This window comes from Podarcis erhardii, assembly GCF_964252035.2.
Source record: "Podarcis erhardii genome assembly, chromosome: 6".
Classification (NCBI taxonomy): domain Eukaryota; kingdom Metazoa; phylum Chordata; class Lepidosauria; order Squamata; family Lacertidae; genus Podarcis; species Podarcis erhardii.
Window position 1 is genome coordinate 34,949,537 of NC_138510.1, and position 20,279 is coordinate 34,969,815.

Below are 20,279 nucleotides of genomic sequence, written 5' to 3' on the forward strand. Positions count from 1 at the left end.
GAATTTGGAGCGCCTGGTCAGAAGACATTGGTGACTGGAAATAGTTGTCATGGTTGTACATCAGAAGCAAAGCAGCGTTTTAGGAAGGCCACTCAAATACTTGGCCCTGTTTCGGTAGTCATAATATTCATTTCTTGTGCTATCCTTGCTTTAAAATTTGATTTTATATCCCACCATTCTAGCCCTTAGGATGACTAATACTAATTGAAGTTAGTTATAAAATACAATAACATTAAATAATGTAACATCATAAAACAGGGGTAGGTTCAGCAGGGGGTAAATGAAACAAATGTACCCCTGTTCACCACAGAAACCTGAGCATCCATTCTCAGGAAGGATTGGAGCCATATAAGGCCATACAATAACATTTCAAAAAAGCACTAAACATATTTGGTATGTATTGGTGGATTCAATATTTCTTAGTTTTGCCATGCAATCTTGCTCTAAGGGAGCAGAGTACCCACTGCTAGCCTGGATGGATACAGATTTTGAAGAGGCAAAAAACTGCTTGAAAGGATGCTGCAGAAAAGTTCCAGTGTTGAACATATCCCAAAGGATTGTGGTGCAAAGTCAGTGCTTATTTATTCAGTACAAATAGTTGTGCTAATCTGGTCTCCATTCATGAGTCAGTGATAGGGGCCACCTGTGACCAACTCAAAAGCACCCAGTTCTGGCCATGATCCTGGCAACATTCTCTCATTTGTGGTGGGTGGAGCAGAGCTCCCAAATTTACTGTCCATACATCTCGGGACAAACAGAGTTAACCCCCAAGCCTGTAGCTTCACCTGTTAACAACTGAGACTTTGCCTGGCTGCAGCTTTAAATAGTCTGCTGCGTATTCCTTCACTCCTTTTAGATGAGGAGAGTTGGGTTACAAGAGCAGAGATAAATAGTAAAATGAGTGTTGGGTGGTTGTGCAGCTTCGTTCTTCCACTCGTCCACGCCACACTTGGTTTATCAGGACTTTCCTGAGGTAGTAGGGAAAATGCCGAAGGTGAAGGTTCCAGGTAGGTCTAAATTCCCACATAGCCTTAGGCAAGTTAGGAAGAAGCCTTCTTTTATGATTAGGCTGGTGCCAAAAGCCAGACTCTCAAGAATGGATTCACAAAGCAGCTCTGATTGCCTATTTAAGTTGTGCAGGGCACAGGAGGTGGAAGGAGTGAGAGCTTGAGCCATTAGCTTTCCCAATATGAGTATTTTGGATAGACAGTCAGGCAAGTGGCTTTTAGGCCACAGAAGTGAAATTGGATGAGACCAGTCGATTCAGCAGAACCCAGTTTTGCTGTGTTAAAAAATTATCAGAGGTTGGATAAACTTATACAGGAACACCCCTAGACATTGGTGTTTGCCAGATAAAAGAGAAATTAGCAGCAAGGTAATTAAGACATGCACCAGGCTAGTAGCCAAAGGGGGGGGGGGGCTGAATTTAGCTTCTTTTTGTCGGCTCGTAAAAGACCTGAATAAACCCTCCTCAGAACATGTTGCCTTCCAACTCTGTGGTTCTATGCTGTTACTAGCAGAATAGCAACATGGTCCAAGGAAACTATAACAAAACTGATTAGATTTATTGCATTTTTTGAAGCAGCAGCAGCAACTATCCACATATTAAATCTAAGCCTTTGATAAGCTTAAAAATTACATAAATAATCCTTCCAACTTGCTCTTATTTTGTTATGCTCCTAAAGGAACATTTCTTACAGCAAACAAAATGGGTTTTAAAAGTGTTTTGTCGCTTTTCTCTTTGTCCAATATTTCAAGTTGTTATCAAAGAGTTCAGTTCTCCCCCCCCCCCATATTAGCGTACAAAGATGCTTCCCTTTTAAATAAAAAATACTGTAATAAATATCCATAGCTCATAATCAAATATTCCTACAATGCCCATGCCACATGAACAGGTAGCCTCAGGTCTGTTGATTTTATTTGACAGAACGCGAATGGTGCAATAGTTTCCCTTTGAGTATGACAGTTATATTTAACAAACAGACCTTGGTTCCAGTTTGTACTTTTGCATGTTTTTTAAAAAGGTGAAGTATAGGAAGTTTTGCTGCTGTATCCTTTTACTTCCTTTGAGCAAGCGAGCTGAGAAGATGAATCCTACTGGTAGACAGGCTAATAAATTGTCAGGGGAGAATGAAGAGCATGGATGGACCTGTGCTTTATAATGGTAGAAATGCTGAATAATGGCCATAGGTGCCTACTAAGAAGACCTGGACCACATTTTTGTGTTGCACTTTCAACTGATTTATCATACTAACTAAAATAAAACTGTCAGTCTGCACCCCCTTTGGATACAGTAGTATCTTCCATGCTTGGAAACACCCCAGCTAAGGGCTTGTTCACACTTCTGCTTGACCCGTGATTTGTAGGCATGGATCTGAGCGGTTTTCCTCTTGCCTCGCTCCAGCCCCAGGGAAAACACACTCTCTAGTGCTAAATTGGAGCAAATGTCAATCTGGAGAAAACCTGAATTGCTGTTTGCTCTGATTGAGCGCTAATGAGTGGTTTTCCCTGGGGGAAAGCAGTGGAACAAAATCTAGTCTAGGCTGATTTTCTCCTTACCAAACAACTGTTCTAAGAAGTACTACATACTAGGTTTTAGGTTTTAGAATATTTGTGTGTGGAAACTACTGGACTAAAGGATTATCTTTTCATATTATTACTTTGGCATATATGGAAGGTGGTAATCAGAGCCATGCCCCAGACCACCATATGTTCACAGTTCAGAGTTACCATTTGCAAAGAGAGTATTGCATTTGTAGGCAAATGTTCCAAATCCTGCATACAAGAAGCTATATACCTTCAGATGTACAAGCACAGAGTCTGTGAAAACAGTATTTTTTAAATACATGGAGTCATTGAGTTCAGGCCCTCACAAGCCCCTTCCATATGCTCACTTATATCCAAATAAATTTATGGAAAGGGATATTGGTGGTGCCAATCCCAGGTTTTGAGGTAGAATTTAAAAGACTGCATCCATCATATCAGGATGTCTGGGCAAGTTGTCCCAAATTGCTTTCTTAACTGTTCTTCTTTCCCGTTGTAGAGCTGTTCAACTACTATGGTATGTAGAGTATATATTTCTGCAAACATTTGCTCATTAAAAATGTTCATTTCTGTATATAAATGTGGACAAGGTTTAAAAAAAACTTTAGGTGCTACATCCTGTGATCTGATTACATTTATTTTATTTCACTCTCAAACAGCAGAGGAGAAACGTGAGTATAACTCGGCCTTCCTTGTGCCGCCTGCTGCTTTGTTAAGCAGTTGATCATATCCAAAAGACAAATGATCACAGCAACTCAGCAACTGTCCGTTTCTCAGCAGTCATTGCCAGGAGCTATTGATGCATCTGGGGTGAGGAAGAAAGCTTGTATGGGGCTTGGAGGAAGGAAGGGTGTCATAACTGGACCTGCATGGGGTGTGCTGTCCTCATGAGTCTGAATGATTCAGCCCTTCATCAAACCTGCCTTTCCAAGGAGCTCGGATACCTTCCTTTGAGTTGCAATACTAGGAAGGAACGCTGGAGCCCAGTTCTCTCCACCAAGTCTTTTACCTGGGCACCAACTAAAGGCAGGACCTTGGGTGGTGTTGTGGGTAAAACCACAGAGCCTAGGACTTGCCGATCAGACGGTCGGCGGTTCGAATCCCCGCGACGGGGTGAGCTCCCATTGCTCGGTCCCTGCTCCTGCCAACCTAGCATTTCGAAAGCACGTCAAAGTGCAAGTAGATAAATAGGTACTGCTCCGGTGGGAAGGTAAACGGCATTTCCATGCACTGCTCTGGTTCACCAGAAGTGGTTTAGTCATGCTGGCCACATGATCCGGAAGCTGTACGCCGGCTCCCTCGGCCAATAAAGTGAGATGAGCATCGCAACCCCAGAGTCGGCTACGACTAGACCTAATGGTCAGCGGTTCCTTTACCTTTACAACTAAGCTGGACCCTCAAAAGCACCCTGCTTGCTGGGAAAAGAGGAACATGTGGATGGTCGAAGTTACTTGATAGTGGTCCCACTTTGACTCTTGGGTTATATGGTTGGACTCTAAGGTTCTCTGCTCATTAAGCTCCTGGTATATGACAGCATTTCAACCTAAAAACTGGGCATTGGCACAGATTGCCCTGCTGAGAAATGGCTGTCTTTCTGGGCTGCCTGGCTACCGCTGGGTGCACAGCTGAGCATGAGCCACATTGCCCAGCAACCCCTGTGCGCAAGGGCATTTGCTGGGAACAATGTTGCTTCCCTGTTCTTGTGGAATTGAGATGCGGATCACTGGCTGCTTTGACAACACAGGAGGTCTCTAGGCAGGACGTAGGATCTCGGAATAGGATGATCACCCCTTATGTCCAACCTTCTAGTCTGGTGTGAGTGTGGACTTCATTCCCCGCTCAATCCCCATGCACATTGTCTGTCTGGAAAGTGGCATTGCATGAACTTGCCATTTGCATGGCCTTTGGCATTCCCATCTCATTGTCATGATACCCTATGCCCTTCCTGCTTATTCTACTTGCATATCTCCTGCTGAACCAGATTACTTCCCTGCTTCCTCAATGTCCACCATTAAAGCAGCGCTTGCACACACATGCCCTACTGATAGCCTACGTGTGTGGTTACAGTGATTGAGATATTAAATTCTTATAGGAAAACATTTTCTCGGCAGCAAAATAGTGACCGATCACCAAAACATTTTACTATATGAATTTAATGTATCCAATAAACTAATCCCATTAGTGCACGGATTTCCATTTGGGCAATGGAACTTTCCCTCCTCCTCCTCCCCACCCCCATTTCTTCCCCAGATCTGCTCCAAAGAGTTGGAGAAAACTTCAGAACAGATTTAGGGGACGCTCAAAGAAAGCAAGAGAGGGGAGGTTCTGTTGCACAGTCCAAAGTCCTTGCACTAAGAGAACCACTTCTCTGGGTACCACCCAATATCTCTGTTTTGTTAGTCACTGTAATAAATATATGCTTTTAATAATTAATTGCATCCTTTCAAGATCCAGAGCAACACACACACACACACACACCCCTGCAGCCTTTTGTATGATACAGTCGTACCTTGGTTGTTGAACTTTACCTGTTCCGGCAGTCCGTTCGAGGCACAGCTTCCGATTGGCTGCAGGAGCTTCCTGCACTCAATTGGAAGCCACGTCAGATGTTCAGCTTCTGAAAAACATTCACAAACTTCTGGGTTTTCAGCATTCAGGAGCCAAAACGTCTGAGTACCAAGGCATTTGAGAACCAAGGTATGACTGTACTAAGACTGCAGTTCTGAGCACACTTACTCGGGCAATGGTGACGTTTACTTGTGAGTAAACATGCATAGAATTGGACGATAAAATTGTAAGTCATAGCCAATGCTGGATTCTCAGCAGAAGTGGCTGTCCTGCGAAGCACCTTAACCTGAAAGGTCTCACACCAACCATACTCAGAAGGACCTGTACAGATCTGTATAACACATCCTTTCATGGGACTGTACCTGCATACACCATCATTGCTGGCTACAACAAGAAACATCATGCATTAGTCTCAGGCTGTTTGAAAGATCAGAGCCTGCCTTTTGGAGCTCTGACCCCACAGTTATTTGGGAGCACTCCTTATTGTGCACCTTGAGATCTCTAAGCAGAAACATCTATGACTGTTGCCCTTTCCTGTACACATTGCTCAGTGGCAGAAGGGTGACATCCAGGCTCTGATTTCCACAAAAATGGGCTAAGACTACAATGAGGAAGTCCAAAACAGGTAAGACACTTCTTTTCTAAGTCACCTGGTTTCACGTTAGCTTGGAATTTAGTTTAGATCCAGTTCACAGTCCAAAGCAGGTTGCACCCACTATGATGATGCCATCTACACTTACTGGCTGAGAAAGCCAAACCTATCAGTCCCAATTCAGCTTCATTCTTATTCTCATTGCCATGACATCATACTCAGTGTAGAGAGGCACAAACATTTCCAGACTATGGAGAAACACAGACTCCAGCCATCCAGAATCTAGAGCCATGAGTGGATACCAAGAGAAGCTTGTCCGTCTTCACCTCCATGAAGCATTTATGCACCCCAACACATCCATGGTTCGTCACTGGTGTTTCACCTTTCCTCCCTGAAGCCCTGGAATCTCGCTGCAAAAGGTTATCAGTAGAAGTACTAAGAATACTATCTGCTTAAAACCCTGCAGCAACATTGAGTCAAAGTAGACTATGTTGAGGCTGATGGATCAATTGTGTGACACATGATAAGTAAGCTTTTTAAATACTCTGCAGCCCTGTAGCTGCATTCTCCCCTACAACTATCAAGCTGCACCCAGGAATTGTGGTGCAGGTAAACATTCAGTTTCAGAGCACATGTGACATATTGTTTTAGCCCGTCAGTTCCTGTCATGCGTACAAAGAGAATGCAGGCATGAGGTGGCCTCTGAGTTCACACAGGGCTGGTGTGCTGAGTGACGTAATTGATCCATCCTCCCGCAATGACCAAAAGCTGGCCTAGTGACCTTCTGCTTTCTCCTGACAGAAACGGATGATGCCATGCGCTCCTTCGCAGAGAAGGTCTTTGCCTCAGAGGTGAAGGATGAAGGGGGCCGGCACGAAATCTCTCCCTTTGATGTGGAGGATGTCTGCCCCATATCACATCATGAAATGCAACAGCATATGATCAAGGAGGAGGAGAGTTCAAGTGACACTGGGAAAAAGTGAGAGTTCTGTGTATGTGTGCATGCGCTGGTGGGATAATGGGAAATTTGGGCTGAGGGAGGAGCCATGAAAGATTGGATGGGTAACCTAGTAAGGTGTGGCTCAGATAGATCCTGTGCCAGATGTGTGCTGATCACAGTACTCTGAAGCATCATAATGCAGGCGCCAGATACAGTTGCACTAACACTAAGGAAAGGCGGCATGAATGTGAAAAGAGCTGGTTCCTGAACCTTGGAAGACTTGTGTTTATGGGAAACTACAGAGTGGCTAATTCCAGTCGGAGCAGCCACCAGCACAGAGTGCACCATCTGTACTAGCGCCCCTTAATCATCAGAGCAGACCAAGTGATTAAGTATTTTGAAGATTAGCTTAAAACGAAACCATTTGCTCATGTAGATTTTCAAAACTGATGTGGATATAAAACATTCCCCAAGCCACTTAGCTGGAATTGTTGGAAGAGTAGCATTTGCCCTATGTTTCTAGGCATTGAACAGTTTTGAGCTGTTCTCAACCACATTGCTTTCCTATGGAAGAATGGAGTATTTCCATGTGATAATAAGGATGGCAGATAGGTAGCTTTTCACTACAAGCAAGTGTGAAAGACATGGTCTTATTTGTCCTTTTGATTTCCATAACTGTGCCTATTGTCAATACTACCTGAGCAGTGGCACTTTGCTCCTATTCCTCAGTGGCTTACTCTGACCCCATAATTTGTATGCTCTGCTTCCTCGTGGAAATGTCTTTAGATACAGATTACAAATTTGCTGAAGAAGCTAGTCAATTCAGAGAAGGTTCAAAAGCACACCAGAAAGACCCTAGTTCTGAATCTATTTATAGAATGTATAGTTCAGCTTCTTCACAAGTGATCCTTGGGCAGATCACAACAACAACAACAACAACAACAACAAAAGACAATAAAATGTAATTAAAACATACCACTAACACTTCCTCTCTCCTTTTTCAAAAACCAATTCAAAGGCTTTTTGAATTGGAGGAAGAGAAAGATCTTCAGTTGGTGCCACAAAATAGGCATGGTAGGTGCCAGCCAGTCTTCAGGGTGCCATTACTGACAAGGCCTTCCACAATACAGTATATAAAGACATTTGTATATTCCTTTGCTACCCCCCTCCAGGATCATGAAATATCAGCCAAACTTTCAATGTAGCCAGAGCTATGGGAAGTGTATGGTGAATTGACCATGCAATACAGATGACTGCTGCCAAAGCAGAGACAAAACTATATGAAATGAGTTTCCATTTGTGTCGCTTTCCTTTTCTTCATCCTTCCTAGGAAGAAGAGGCTCTTGCGGCTGAAGACCATTGCACTGCTTGTTCCTACTGCAGGAAAGTCTTCAACCAAACTGTCCACCTTAGATGAGGTCATCTCCAGCAGTGCTTCGTATCAAGCTGTTCCCAAATTCCAGCGTGTTCAGATCACGGGCGACTATGCTGCAGGGGTCAGTAGCTGGAGGTGCCAAAGCATCTCCTATCATGGATGAGCCTATTCTGCTGCCTCTTCTTCCATTTTGTTAGATGTGGTACTCCCAATACTGACTTTTCAGTTGCAACATTGGAGGGGGGGGGAGGTAACCCTCCTGTTTTTCAGGGCTTCCCTGAATAATAATAATATTAAAAAGTCTGTTCAGGGCTGGTACACACCATATATTTAAAGCAGACCTCACCTGTAGTTTCTTAAGGATGCTGGGTTTTGTAGCTCAGTGGTAAACTACAGTTCCCAGGTTTCTTTGGGAGTGCTTTAAATGTATAGTGTGTGTGCTAACTGCAAGTGGGATTGACAAGGGAAGTAAAATAAAGTGTGTTCAGAGAATTAAAAAAATAGCCCTCCAAAACAAAAATGTCACGAAGTGGATATAATCAAGCATTGTGCTTACAGAGCACTTGAAAAATGTGGTCCACTCCCCTCCTCCAGCACTGCCTTGAGAAAGAATATCTGCTGGCTTTATGCAGTAGATGGGGAACAAAGGCACATTTATTGGGCACAAACCCCGATCACGTAGAAAAGGCTTGCTGCTCTTTCCAGATCTTCATCCCCCATACCCCCACCCATTTCAAGTTGCAAGAGACACAGCCCCGAAATGGAATGAGAGGAGGCAGAGTTCAGTGGCACTCCTACAACTAACCTTAGCTGTGTCCTTAGGCTAGCTGTGTCTGTGTTTTGAGTGGCCTAACTTGAACCTGTTGAGAAATAAATCAAATATGGGGGGATTTGCTGGGTCAAGGGATATTGATGCAATTGAAGTGGGAACATCCTGGTGCTCAAAATAGCTCCAACAGCTGGATCCTGCCATGTCCCTGATCACCTTTCATTGCCAGCCTTGGTGGGTTATTGGAAGACATGGCTGCTGCTGGAATATACTCTGTACTCTCTCCTTCACTCGAGCAACCATACTGGGCTGTGTCCCACAGACGGCTCCAAGTTTAAGCAAAGTTCTTGCTGTGGCCTCCCTCCTGGGTGGGCTTCCTTTGCAGCATTGTGAAAAAAAGTGGTTCTTTCTTTCTTTCTTTCTTTCTTTCTTTCTTTCTTTCTTTCTTTCTTTCTTTCTGTCTAATTGTAGGGAGCAGAAAGGGTCCTGTGAGTGACAATCTCCCAATGTCGGCCATTTTGTTTTCCTTACCATAGCCCAGGAGTTGTGATGGCCCAGAGCATTGTGGGGAAAATAAAATGGCAGACGCCAGCTAAATGGCAGCCACCAGAGCTCAACGAGGACAGGCCCTGCCAGGGACATGGGAGCTGCAATAGCTGCCATGTGCTGATGCTGGGCCTGCTTCATTCTCATTGCTATTGTTATCCCCACCACCACCTCCAACCAGGCATGCTGGGAGAACACTCTTTATAAGGATCTCACAGTGCAAGAGTAGGGAACTTTAGGCCCATCTGTCCCCCATGCCTCTCCATCTGGTCATTGGGATACTCCACAGGCCACTCCCTCCCCCTACCAGCCACACTATCTCTCCTCAGGCTACAGCCTTTGCCAGTCTTGCCTCACACTTTCCATGAGCGTTTTGGTTTTTGCATGATTTGAACTCTGAGAATCCCCTTTCCTTGCCTGATGTATTATCTGTATCATTTATTATTCCTATGACAGACCCTCCAAGTGTCTCTATTTACCAGGGAGAGTCCCAGATTTACAGAAGCCATCCTGGTTTCTGATTTGATCCCACAATGTCCTGCTTTTCCTTAGGCTGTCCCTATTTTCACTGGAGAAATGTCAGAGGGTTTGGAATAGGGCATCCCTATTTTCATCAGAGAAATGTTGGCGGGTATGGTAGGATGTCCCTATTTTCCTCAGAGAAATGTCAGAGGGTATGGAATAGGACATCCCCATTTTCATTGGAGAAATGTTGAAGGGGAAGTCTCTATTTTCATCAGAGAAATGTTGGAAGGTATGGAATAGGGCTAAAGTGCCCTTTTGTGGTTTTCAGCACACCTGGGTTTTTCCCCCTTTTGTTTTGTAATTTCTGTCTTTTTTTATCAGTGCCAGAAGTTTTAACAAATATTTCCACAGGTGACAGTGGAGGATTTTGAAGTGGTCTGCAGAGGCCTATACCGTGCCCTGTGTATCCGGGAGAAGTACATGCACAAATCTTTCCAGCGTTTCCCCAAGACTCCCTCCCAGTTCTTGCGCACTATTGAAAGTGAGGTGTGGAAGCCAAATGACGACCTGCTTCCAGGTAAGTACCCAGGCAGGCTGTGCAGGCTGTACTGGGTGACTGGGCTTGTGGGTGTGACAGCAAGACAGTAGGTATCAGTGGAGGGCACTGTGGAGAATTGCATTAGCTGCTTTAATCTTTTTTTAAAAAACAACAACACCACACTCCTGTCTGTGCAGAGCTGGTGTGCTGAGCATGCAGAACACTTACGAACATAGGGAGCTGCCTTAGACTGTTGGTCCATCTGGTTCAGTATTGTTTACACTGACTGGCAGCAGCAATCCAGGGTTTCAGACAGGAGTCTCCTCCAGCCCTGCCTGGAGATGGCCAGGGGTTGAACCTGGAGTCCACTGCCTTCCATTCAGATGCTCTACCACTGGGCTATGGGCCTTCCTTACTTAGAAGTAAGAGCACAGTGAGAGCAGCTTTCTGCCGGAGCCATTGAGAGCCAGGCCTTTGCAAAGACTTGAGGAGAGGAGCTTCCCAGATGGAGTTGTAGAGGTTTGGCATCGCTCCTCCACCTTGGCTCACATTCCTATCTGAGCAAGTTTTTTTGGGATTTACTATGAATACTGTCAAGGTAGTCAGAGAATCTGAATGACATGTAGCCTTGGCCTTAGGGCTGTATGTCTTGTGCTGGACCTTTTTCCAGCGTGCAATGTCATGCCATATTTTGGCTTAGCTTTGGTGACTCACCCAGTCTACCATTTTCAATCTCAGCCCCCTGTTTTCCCATGTTACAAAGAACAGCCTGGCCTAAGTGGAGTTCTCATGCTTCTATCACACAGGCCTCATAACAGGTTGGAATATAGGAAACTCCCTTTCGCCACATCATCTAGCCTGCTGTTGTCTACTGTGACTGGCCGAGGCTTTCCAAAAGACATCTTAGCTCGGGTTAGAAATGTAACAGGGAGAAATGTAAAGTATTGCACTTGGGCAAAAAAAATGAGAGGCACAAATACAAGATGGGTGACACCTGGCTTGAGAGCAGTACATGTGAAAAGGATCTAGGAGTCTTGGTTGACCACAAACTTGACATGAGCCAACAGTGTGACGCGGCAGCTAAAAAAGCCAATGCAATTCTGGGCTGCATCAATAGGAGTATAGCATCTAGATCAAGGGAAGTAATAGTGCCACTGTATTCTGCTCTGGTCAGACCTCACCTGGAGTACTGTGTCCAGTTCTGGGCACCACAGTTCAAGAAGGACACTGACAAACTGGAACGTGTCCAGAGGAGGGCAACCAAAATGGTCAAAGGCCTGGAAACGATGCCTTATGAGGAACGGCTAAAGGAGCTGGGCATGTTTAGCCTGGAGAAGAGGAGGTTAAGGGGTGATATGATAGCCATGTTCAAATATATAAAAGGATGTCACATAGAGGAGGGAGAAAGGTTGTTTTCTGCTGCTCCAGAGAAGCGGACACGGAGCAATAGTTCCAAACTACAAGAAAAAAGATTCCACCTAAACATTAGGAGGAACTTTCTGACAGTGAGAGCTGTTCGACAGTGAAATTTGCTGCCAAGGAGTGTGGTGGAGTCTCCTTCTTTGGAGGTCTTTAAGCAGAGGCTTGACGACCATATGTCAGGAGTACTCTGATGGCGTTTCCTGCTTGGCAGGGGGTTGGACTCGATGGCCCTTGTGGTCTCTTCCAACTCTATGATTCTATTCTATGATTCTATGATATCATCTTCCATCTGATCCTTTTTTTTAACTGGAGAGGGCTAGAATTGAGCAAGAAACCTATTGCATGAAAAACATGTGCAAAGGGGTATTTTTTTAGTCTGTACCTGAATCAGGCTTTAATTCTCTGGTCTAGACTTCCATTATATCAGATCCATCTACATACAAGATGAAAAGGGGCCTGTGAATCAAACGAGGATATGATGTAAAGCAGGGATAGCCGACAGGTACCCTTGGGATGCTGTTGGACTTCAACTCCCATCAGCCCTAGCTAGCATGGCCAGTGGTCAGGGGTAGTGGAAGCTGTAGTCCAGCAATAAATGAAAGGCGCTGTGTTGGCTAGCCCTGGTGTGAGGTATGAAAAGCCTAGGCACCCGTTATCTTAGGGCTAGAGCCCTGACCGTGCTGCTTCTCCTTCTGCCTTTCTGGACTGCCACAGCAGTAGGCTGCACCTTTGAGGAGGAGGCAGGACTTTCCCATTTCTGGGAATGCTTTTCACTACACACTCAAAACAAAAGATATGTGCAATTACTAAAACACACCTAAGCTAGTTATTAGTCACACGGAATAAATTGGATTTTAGGATTGTGCTACAAGAGGCAGCATCTTGTTAACGGATACTCATGCAGTCGGGAGCCAAAATTAGCTAAAACAAAGACAGAAATTGTAGCAAAAACATCTGCATGCAGTGGATGGATAGTGGTGGCGTTCTCTCATGGGGATTTCAGTCAGTCTCAGTCCTGGCAGTCATGTGGTTTCCTTAGCGGTGTAGAAATTAATTCTTGCAGGTTGATAGCTGTAAGAGAAGCATGCTAAAGACCCCCAAGCCTTTTCCTTTGTCCTTCCCTTGTTCAACGTTAGCGCACTTTCCTCTTGATTTTAGTGTTCTCTCCCCCTGTGAAGAAAGACGAAGATCCCTTCCAGTCTGGCAACTTGCCCGAGAATCTGGGCTACCATGTGGAAATGAAAGAAGGTGTGGTATACATCTATGCTGACAAAGCTGCTGCTGCCAGGGGTGAGCCCAAGGACCTGCCCTACCCTAACCTGGATGTCTTCATTGATGACATGAACTTCCTCCTGGCTCTTATAGCTCAGGGACCTGTGTAAGTGTCTTAGAGGTATGGCCCCATCGCACATAAGTAGGGCCAGCCCAAGAGATTTTTGAAGCCTCAGGCAGAAAATACAAAGAGAGCCCAGCCTGCAATGAAAAATGTAACAGTGAGCTAAAAACCAATGTGCTTCCTTTTATTGAAGTCCAGGGTTTGCTGCCTAAGGTGGCTGCTGCTGTCCTGGGTTTGCCCTGAATAGGAAAAGGGCAAAAGTCAAGCCAACCCAAGGCAGTGCACATATATCCCTGTGGCAATGACTTCTGCTGTCCCGGGTCACTTGCTCTGGAATGTGACCTTTATCAAGCTGTCGTGTGACAGCAGCAGGGTTACTTCTGGCTGGCAAATGTTGGTTGCGTTGGCAAGCTGGTGAACCTGGGCTCGGTCACTTATTCTGCGAGTGGCTTATTTGAGACGATGCTCTTTCCTTTGACTGTTGCAGCAAAACCTACACACACCGACGCCTTCGGTTCCTCTCCTCCAAGTTCAGCGTGCATGAGATGCTGAATGAGATGGAAGAGCTGAAGGAGCTGAAGAACAACCCCCACCGGGACTTCTATAATTGCCGTAAGGTGAGGGATCTGTCCAAGGTGTTGCCTCCTCAAGCAGGAGTGGCTGATCTTTGTCACCCTCTGGGGCTGCAGAGCAAAGTGGGTGTGGCCAAAGTGTAGGTGTGGGTGTGGCCAATATTTTTTAAAGGGCAAATTTTGCAGGATCATAAAAATTACAGCAAAGGATATTTATTTGATTATGTGAACTGCCCTGAGACCTCCGGGTATAGGGCAGTATATAAATTCTAATAATAATAATAATAATAATAATAATAATAATAGGTCAGTATCTTTTTAAATTTAAAAATGTTTTTTTAAAAAAATGTTTATTCGTAATGGATGGATTTGGGAGTTTGGGGGATTAACAAAACCTTTTGGACCCAGTGCTGCCAGAGGAGAGGTAGTCAGTAAACATATTTTTAAATATTATTATTTTAATTTACAAGATTTGGGGGGCCTTGGATGGCCACAAAAAAACCCCTACACATGTGGCACCGTAATATTATCATAATATCACATTCTGGCCTCCCCCTGCAAAACTAGTGGGAGTGCATTAAGAGCTACAAAAAAGTCTGGTATCACAGTGGAAGGCCAATAGGGGCAGTAAATAAAATAAAATAAAATAAAATACAGCATTTAACTATATTTTTTTTAAGGCAAATGGGAGAGGGTTGTGGGGGATGAATGAGACCTGCAAGTTGTGGGTTAGGTACCCTGGCCTTAAGGTACAATGGTGTACCTCATCAGTGCCTCCTCCAATATCATTGCTGTGGTGGGTTCTGTGGGAGGGAGGCATCTGCAGTCACCATCACCTCCTAGGCTGACTTTTCTCTTCTCTTAACAGATCGACACACACATCCATGCTGCAGCTTGCATGAACCAGAAGCACTTGCTGCGATTCATTAAGAAGTCTTACCGGGAAAATGCTGACAGGGTTGTGTACAAATCCAAGGACAAGACCTTGACGCTCAAGCAGCTTTTTGAGCAGCTCAACCTTCACCCTTATGACCTGACTGTGGACTCCCTTGACGTCCACGCAGTGAGTCCTGCTTTTCCTTTCCAGTACAGGAGATCTCCCACCCTTCCCCATGGTCTCTGTCATATGACTGGCTGTGGCTAATTACTCCCCCCCCCAGCTGTTGCTGTCCCGCTATCTCTACCTCCTACAAGTATTCTTTGCTCTGTGCATCTAGCCAATGACTCCTCCTCCTCCTCCATGTCACAGGGCCGGCAGACCTTCCAGCGCTTTGACAAGTTCAACGCCAAGTATAACCCGGTGGGTGCCAGTGAGCTGCGTGATCTCTACCTCAAGTCTGAAAATGCCATCAATGGTGAATACTTTGCCACCATCATCAAGGTTAGAGACTATGGTATGCAAGGGTTTGTGTCTGTGCGGCTGGTAGACTGAGGATAAGGCCAGTTCCTGGAAACAGATCAGGTAATCCCTTTCCCTTTTTATTTCGCAGGAGGTTGGCTCTGACCTGGAGGATGCCAAGTACCAGTATGCAGAGCCACGGCTCTCCATCTATGGGCGTTCACCGGAAGAGTGGCCAAAATTAGCCAGCTGGTTCAACGCACACCGTGTTTATTCACCCAATATGAAGTGGATGATCCAAGTGCCCAGAATCTAGTAAGTACTGGTGGGGGCAATGTTTGATCAGGTCAGAATTGCCAAATTCCATGTATAGATCTGATTAACCCAGATTCCTCCTATTTCACTAATTATGGGCCCCTCCATGCAGCCGACCCCCTCAGTACTTCACCTCTCTCACCTATCTCCTGGCCTGAAAGTGAAGGTTTCTCTTCCTTTCCATGCCTGTTTCCTAGTGTGTTGCCTATGGTCTTGGGCAGGTGCAGTGGAGCGGGAGCATATGGGATCCTTCAAGGGGACTGGACTCAGGGGAAGCCATCTACAAGGATTCTGGCTCAAGTCTGCAGACTTATGACCGCTAGTCTCAGGTTCAGTAGCAGGAGCCTGGCTCAGTTCCTTACCTGGTAGTATCATAGCCCTGAGTTTGGCTGGCTCTTCTTCCTCTGACTCTGATTGAGTTCAAGGCCAGGGCCATGACACTATCTGGATTTTCTTTGGTTTCCTTTGGGTTCTATGGGGCAAAGCAAAATGAGCAGGAAGCTGGGACACAGCTGGGACAAAGTATGTGCTTCAGGACTGAGTTCACTTGCTTCATCTCAGTTGCTTCTGCCATTTGCAGCCCGCTTACATTTTCCTTTCTCTCAAACGTCCCACGTAAGTGATATGGAAATGAGCAGAAGTGTTTCTGTCTCCTCTCAGTGATGTGTTCAGGTCAAAGAACTTTTTGCCACACTTTGGGAAGATGCTGGAGAACATTTTCGTGCCAATATTTCAGGCGACAATCAACCCACAGGACAACAAGGAGCTGAGTGTGTTTCTGCGCCATGTGAGTACTATTGCCCAGAGGCACCCTGGGCCTAATCCTAGTGCAGTGACAGTAGGGTGACAGAGAGAGTGACCAATACAGCACCAGAAACCTGAGGGTGTATCTAAGTCAGCATATTGTCAACCAGATCTGGCCAAGGGTCCACCTCACTGAAGGTGACGCCTGGTAGATACTACATAAGAAATGACAACACCTACATGTAACCATTATTGGATTCCAGTCTTCCAGCTTCAACAAGGTAGCACCTTGGACAGAGGTGGCCACTCTGTCCCCCTGCAGCAGAGGGTGACTGTTGGGTAATGGGAATTAGAGGCTATCGGCTTCATGTTATTTGGTGAAGGTGGACTTGCTTTTGGAGTTGGTCCCTTCCTCAGAACCAATTGTACGATTTGCAGATTACTGGTTTTGACAGTGTGGATGATGAGTCCAAGCACAGTGGACACATGTTCAGCACCAAGAGCCCCAAGCCGGAGGAGTGGTCCCATGAGAAGAACCCCTCCTATACATACTATGTGTACTACATGTATGCCAACATCATGGTCCTCAATCATCTCCGACGGTGAGTCCCAGCCTGGGCAGAAGGATTATTGCCAGGTGAAAGGCTTTGATTACAAATAACCTGCACCAACATTTAGTACAGTGTTTCTCAAACCCCAGCTGTTGTTGGACTACAGCTCCCTTCATCCTTAACTACTGGTCCTGCTAAAACAAAATAAAAAAATTCCTTCCAGTAGCACCTTAAAGACCAACTAAGTTAGTTCTAGGTATAAGCTTTCGTGTGCATGCACACTTCTTCAGATACACACAGTCCTGCTAGTCAGGGATGATGGGTGTTATAGTACAACAACAAGTTTGAGGAAACACTGCTTTAGCAGGAGTAACACTCCTAGTTCTGCTGGTTCTGATAAGACCACCCACTAACCCTGACTAAAGCATATTGCATTTCAAGAGCTTGATGGCATCAATCCTTCGCCTTCATTGATCCAAAGCCCTAAGAGGCACAGTTCCAGGTTCTGCTAGACTTAAATGCTTGGATTCTAACCTGCCTTCTGTAAATGAAACAGAATTCCCATCTGCATAAAAGAGGTTTGCTGCCTCTTCTCTCCCTCTGCAGCCTCCTGCATTCCCCCAAAATCTGCTCCTGGGGATTGGGGGGCCCTTAGGAATGGTGCAGTAGGGAGCTCAAGATGAAAGGGAGAGTTGGTGAAAGCCACTCCTCCTTTATGTGAACTGAGGACTAAGTAAGGATCCAATCTAGTGTTGGCAAAAGTAATGACTTCATATAATAAGACCAGGACTGCTGAAATAATCTCTCAGAAATTTATATACATTTTCCTTTGCTAGTTTGAGAATGGGTTTTATACACCATAATAATATTGCCTAAGCCTTCTATTAAAAGAGCTAATGAGACTCTGGGACCTAACTAAATATTATCTGCAGACAACTGCGATGAAACAAGACAGGTGTTTTTATAAAGAAGAGAAAAATGTTTCAAGAAAGATCCATTTAATACAGAGAAGCAGTGAAGGATCACTTAATCCTTTCTGTTCTTGCTGCTTCTCTCAATCAAACTGCACCCCCAATTTATCCCCCCACCCTGCATGAGTTTCAAACATGTATTAACTTTGTGGGCAGAAAAGCAACTGGATTTGTGTGGCTGTGGAGCAGAGAAGCTACAGTACACTCATCTGCATGTTAACATGGATTTTTATCATTCACCAATGCAAAGCACAAAAGTGAAGTCCCTGCTGCTTGCTAATCATAGCTTTACACCAGCATGTTTGGTCCCTCCAAGTAGGAAGCTGTCTGGGGCCATCTGATGGTTGCTTCCTAAATAATGCTAGATGTATCCAGTGATCTGGGTTTTGCATAAAGGCTGCCTTGCCACCCTCAGGGAACGCGGAATGAACACTTTTCTGTTTCGTCCTCACTGTGGAGAAGCTGGTGCTATCACCCACCTGCTGGCTGCCTTCATGACTGCAGATAATATTTCCCATGGTCTGAACCTCAAGAAGGTGAGTTGCAAGATGTGCTGGGCTGTGGAGTGAAGATCCCCAGGTGTCCTTTCCTGCTCATGTTACACCAGCAGAGTTATCACTGATCCATCCAGCTCATTCTTGGAGCATCCCATTTCAAGGGAGCCTTGTGACCTGTCAAAACTTGATCCAGCCCATTCTCAGAGCATCCTTTTTCAAGGGAGCCTTGTGACTCCTCCATGAGCTGCTGATGTCTCCTAAGTGTTAAGATCCTGCCATGGATGTTTGGTGGGCCCATAACTGGGAAAGCCAGGATTTTGTACTTGGCACGTGGTGCTGAGAAGTAACTAAGGAACAGTGCGAGCAATTCTGCACGGCATCTAGAGCACAGAGACAAAACGACTCCCATTTAGAAAGAACCTGGAAGCCCATTCTCATGATGATTGTCGGGAGGGAATAGAGGTCCTGCTGCCTACTTTGACTTGATCTATCCTTGCTATGTCTCTTTGCAGAGTCCTGTGCTGCAGTATCTGTACTACCTGGCCCAAATCCCCATTGCCATGTCCCCACTCAGCAACAACAGCCTCTTCCTAGAATATGCCAAGAACCCACTTCTTGATTTCCACCAGAAGGGCTTAATGGTGTCTCTATCCACGGATGACCCTATGCAGTTCCACTACACCAAGGTAGGCAGCTGGATCCTTTCCTAGGACTGCTGTTTGCTCTCACAGGTGTGAGGGCTGCTAGTGTCCAGGGGGATACATTGCAGCTTCTGCGATAACCTTTGCAATGGCTACACTTTGTATTTCACTTTTTATTCCCCAGGAGCCTCTCATGGAAGAATATGCCATTGCTGCCCAGGTCTTCAAGCTCAGCACCTGTGACATGTGTGAGATTGCACGCTACAGTGTTCTGCAATCTGGTTTGTCTCATGAGGTATGGTGTTCAATGGAAATCTCAAAGGAGTATAGAGTGCTCCTTGATATGGGTGATTTAGCAGCACCAAATCACTGCTGTTCTGCTTTCAGCTCCAAGTGGAATAACAATTCTGGTTCTAGACTTCTAACAATCTGTAGGCAAATGATCAGTACCACTTTCCTCAGCTGCCATTTTGGGAAGGGAGGTTCATTTGGAAATTTTGGGGGGTGGGAATAGTGCTAAATACTGCCTACTCACTGCATCTATTATTATGGTTCCTCACTGCAATGGTCTCCCCACTGCAATCTAGGGGGTGGGGGAAAGGGGGGAAAAAGAAAGACCATGCTATTTGGAAAAGGAAGCGTTGAAGTAATATAGCCAACTCCTAGAGATGGAAATGGCTAGTTCGAATTCTGTAAAATATCTAGGCCATCTACACCTGGGAAGGCTGTGGAGATTTTTCACTGAATTTTCTGACTCTGGGGAGAGGAAAAAAGTGAAGCAGTGGAACATGACAGATTGATGTTTTATCTTACAGATGACTTGTCAAAACTGAGTGAACTAAGTGTGGCTATTCCACAGTATGTACCCTGTGGCTGTGTGGAAGTAGATCACCGCCTCAGGTCTTAGTGGCTGGGAATATAACAAGGGTTGAGCAAACAAAAGAGGGTACAAGAAAGCAATGGAAGCAACAGGGTTTTCTTTTTATGGAAAAGGTTATGGGAATAGGAGTCTGAGTGAGGGGGTGGCTCTCATTTACTGTATCATTTCCACAGGAAAAGCTCCATATTCTGGGAAAGAATTACCAAGAAGAGGGGCCTCAGGGCAATGACATCCGCAAGACCAACGTGGCTCAGATCCGCATGGCCTACCGCTATGAGACATGGTGCTATGAGCTCGATCTTATAGCCGAAGGGCTGAAAAGTACTGAATAGAACCATATAGCAGGCTTGAGTAATGAAATTAGCAGTGCCATTCAACGCCAGGCAACTGTAGAGGTTGGAGAGTGAGGGATTATTGGCTCCAACACTGTTGTTTCAGATTACATACAGTCTAAAAGAAATTATGTGCAGTGTGTTTACTAAACTCTTTGCGCTCCTTCATTCTGCGAGCAAGGTGCAGTTTGCCCTGCATCCTGGGTATCTCTTGCCATGAATACCACAAAGATATTTATGTGAAAGGAATCCAGGAGCCCCTGTTTCCTGGTGTGAACTGTTGTCTTTTATTTCAGTGGTTTCTTAAAAGAAAAGTAGGAACATAGGGTTAAAGTGATCCAC

The 20,279-nt window shown here is 45.2% G+C and overlaps 1 protein-coding gene across 8 annotated transcripts; it reads left to right on the forward strand.

Annotated features, from left to right (window-relative positions):
- The first annotated feature begins 895 nt into the window (after nucleotides 1–895).
- On the forward strand, nucleotides 896–20,065 carry AMPD1 (adenosine monophosphate deaminase 1). 8 transcript variants are annotated; one of them, XM_081864918.1, is made up of 16 exons: nucleotides 934–1,007; nucleotides 3,204–3,215; nucleotides 6,506–6,683; nucleotides 7,975–8,140; nucleotides 10,211–10,376; nucleotides 12,918–13,137; nucleotides 13,583–13,712; nucleotides 14,536–14,730; nucleotides 14,917–15,048; nucleotides 15,158–15,321; nucleotides 15,982–16,108; nucleotides 16,504–16,667; nucleotides 18,003–18,123; nucleotides 18,597–18,770; nucleotides 18,910–19,020; nucleotides 19,779–20,065. In XM_081864918.1, exons 1-16 carry the CDS (start codon nucleotides 986–988, stop codon nucleotides 19,935–19,937), a joined length of 2,241 nt encoding a protein of 746 aa, XP_081721044.1. In that variant the 5' UTR covers nucleotides 934–985; the 3' UTR covers nucleotides 19,938–20,065. The 8 variants fall into 8 exon arrangements, with proteins under 8 accessions (XP_081721045.1, XP_081721044.1, XP_081721043.1 ...); XM_081864919.1 differs by lacking the exon at nucleotides 3,204–3,215 and having other exon boundaries at nucleotides 896–1,007; XM_081864917.1 differs by lacking the exon at nucleotides 934–1,007 and having other exon boundaries at nucleotides 3,089–3,215.
- The last annotated feature ends 214 nt before the right edge of the window (nucleotides 20,066–20,279 follow it).

What these genes read in the sequence shown, in the direction of transcription:
- AMPD1 (XM_081864917.1), top strand. Translation starts at nt 3,104, where the DNA reads ATGTTCATTTCTGTATATAAATGTGGACAAGGTTTAAAAAAAACTTTA. An exon ending in TCAAACAGCAGAGGAGAAAC is followed by an intron (nt 3,216 to 6,505) that starts GTGAGTATAACT and finishes TTCTCCTGACAG; the next exon opens with AAACGGATGATGCCATGCGC. An exon ending in TCAAGTGACACTGGGAAAAA is followed by an intron (nt 6,684 to 7,974) that starts GTGAGAGTTCTG and finishes CATCCTTCCTAG; the next exon opens with GAAGAAGAGGCTCTTGCGGC.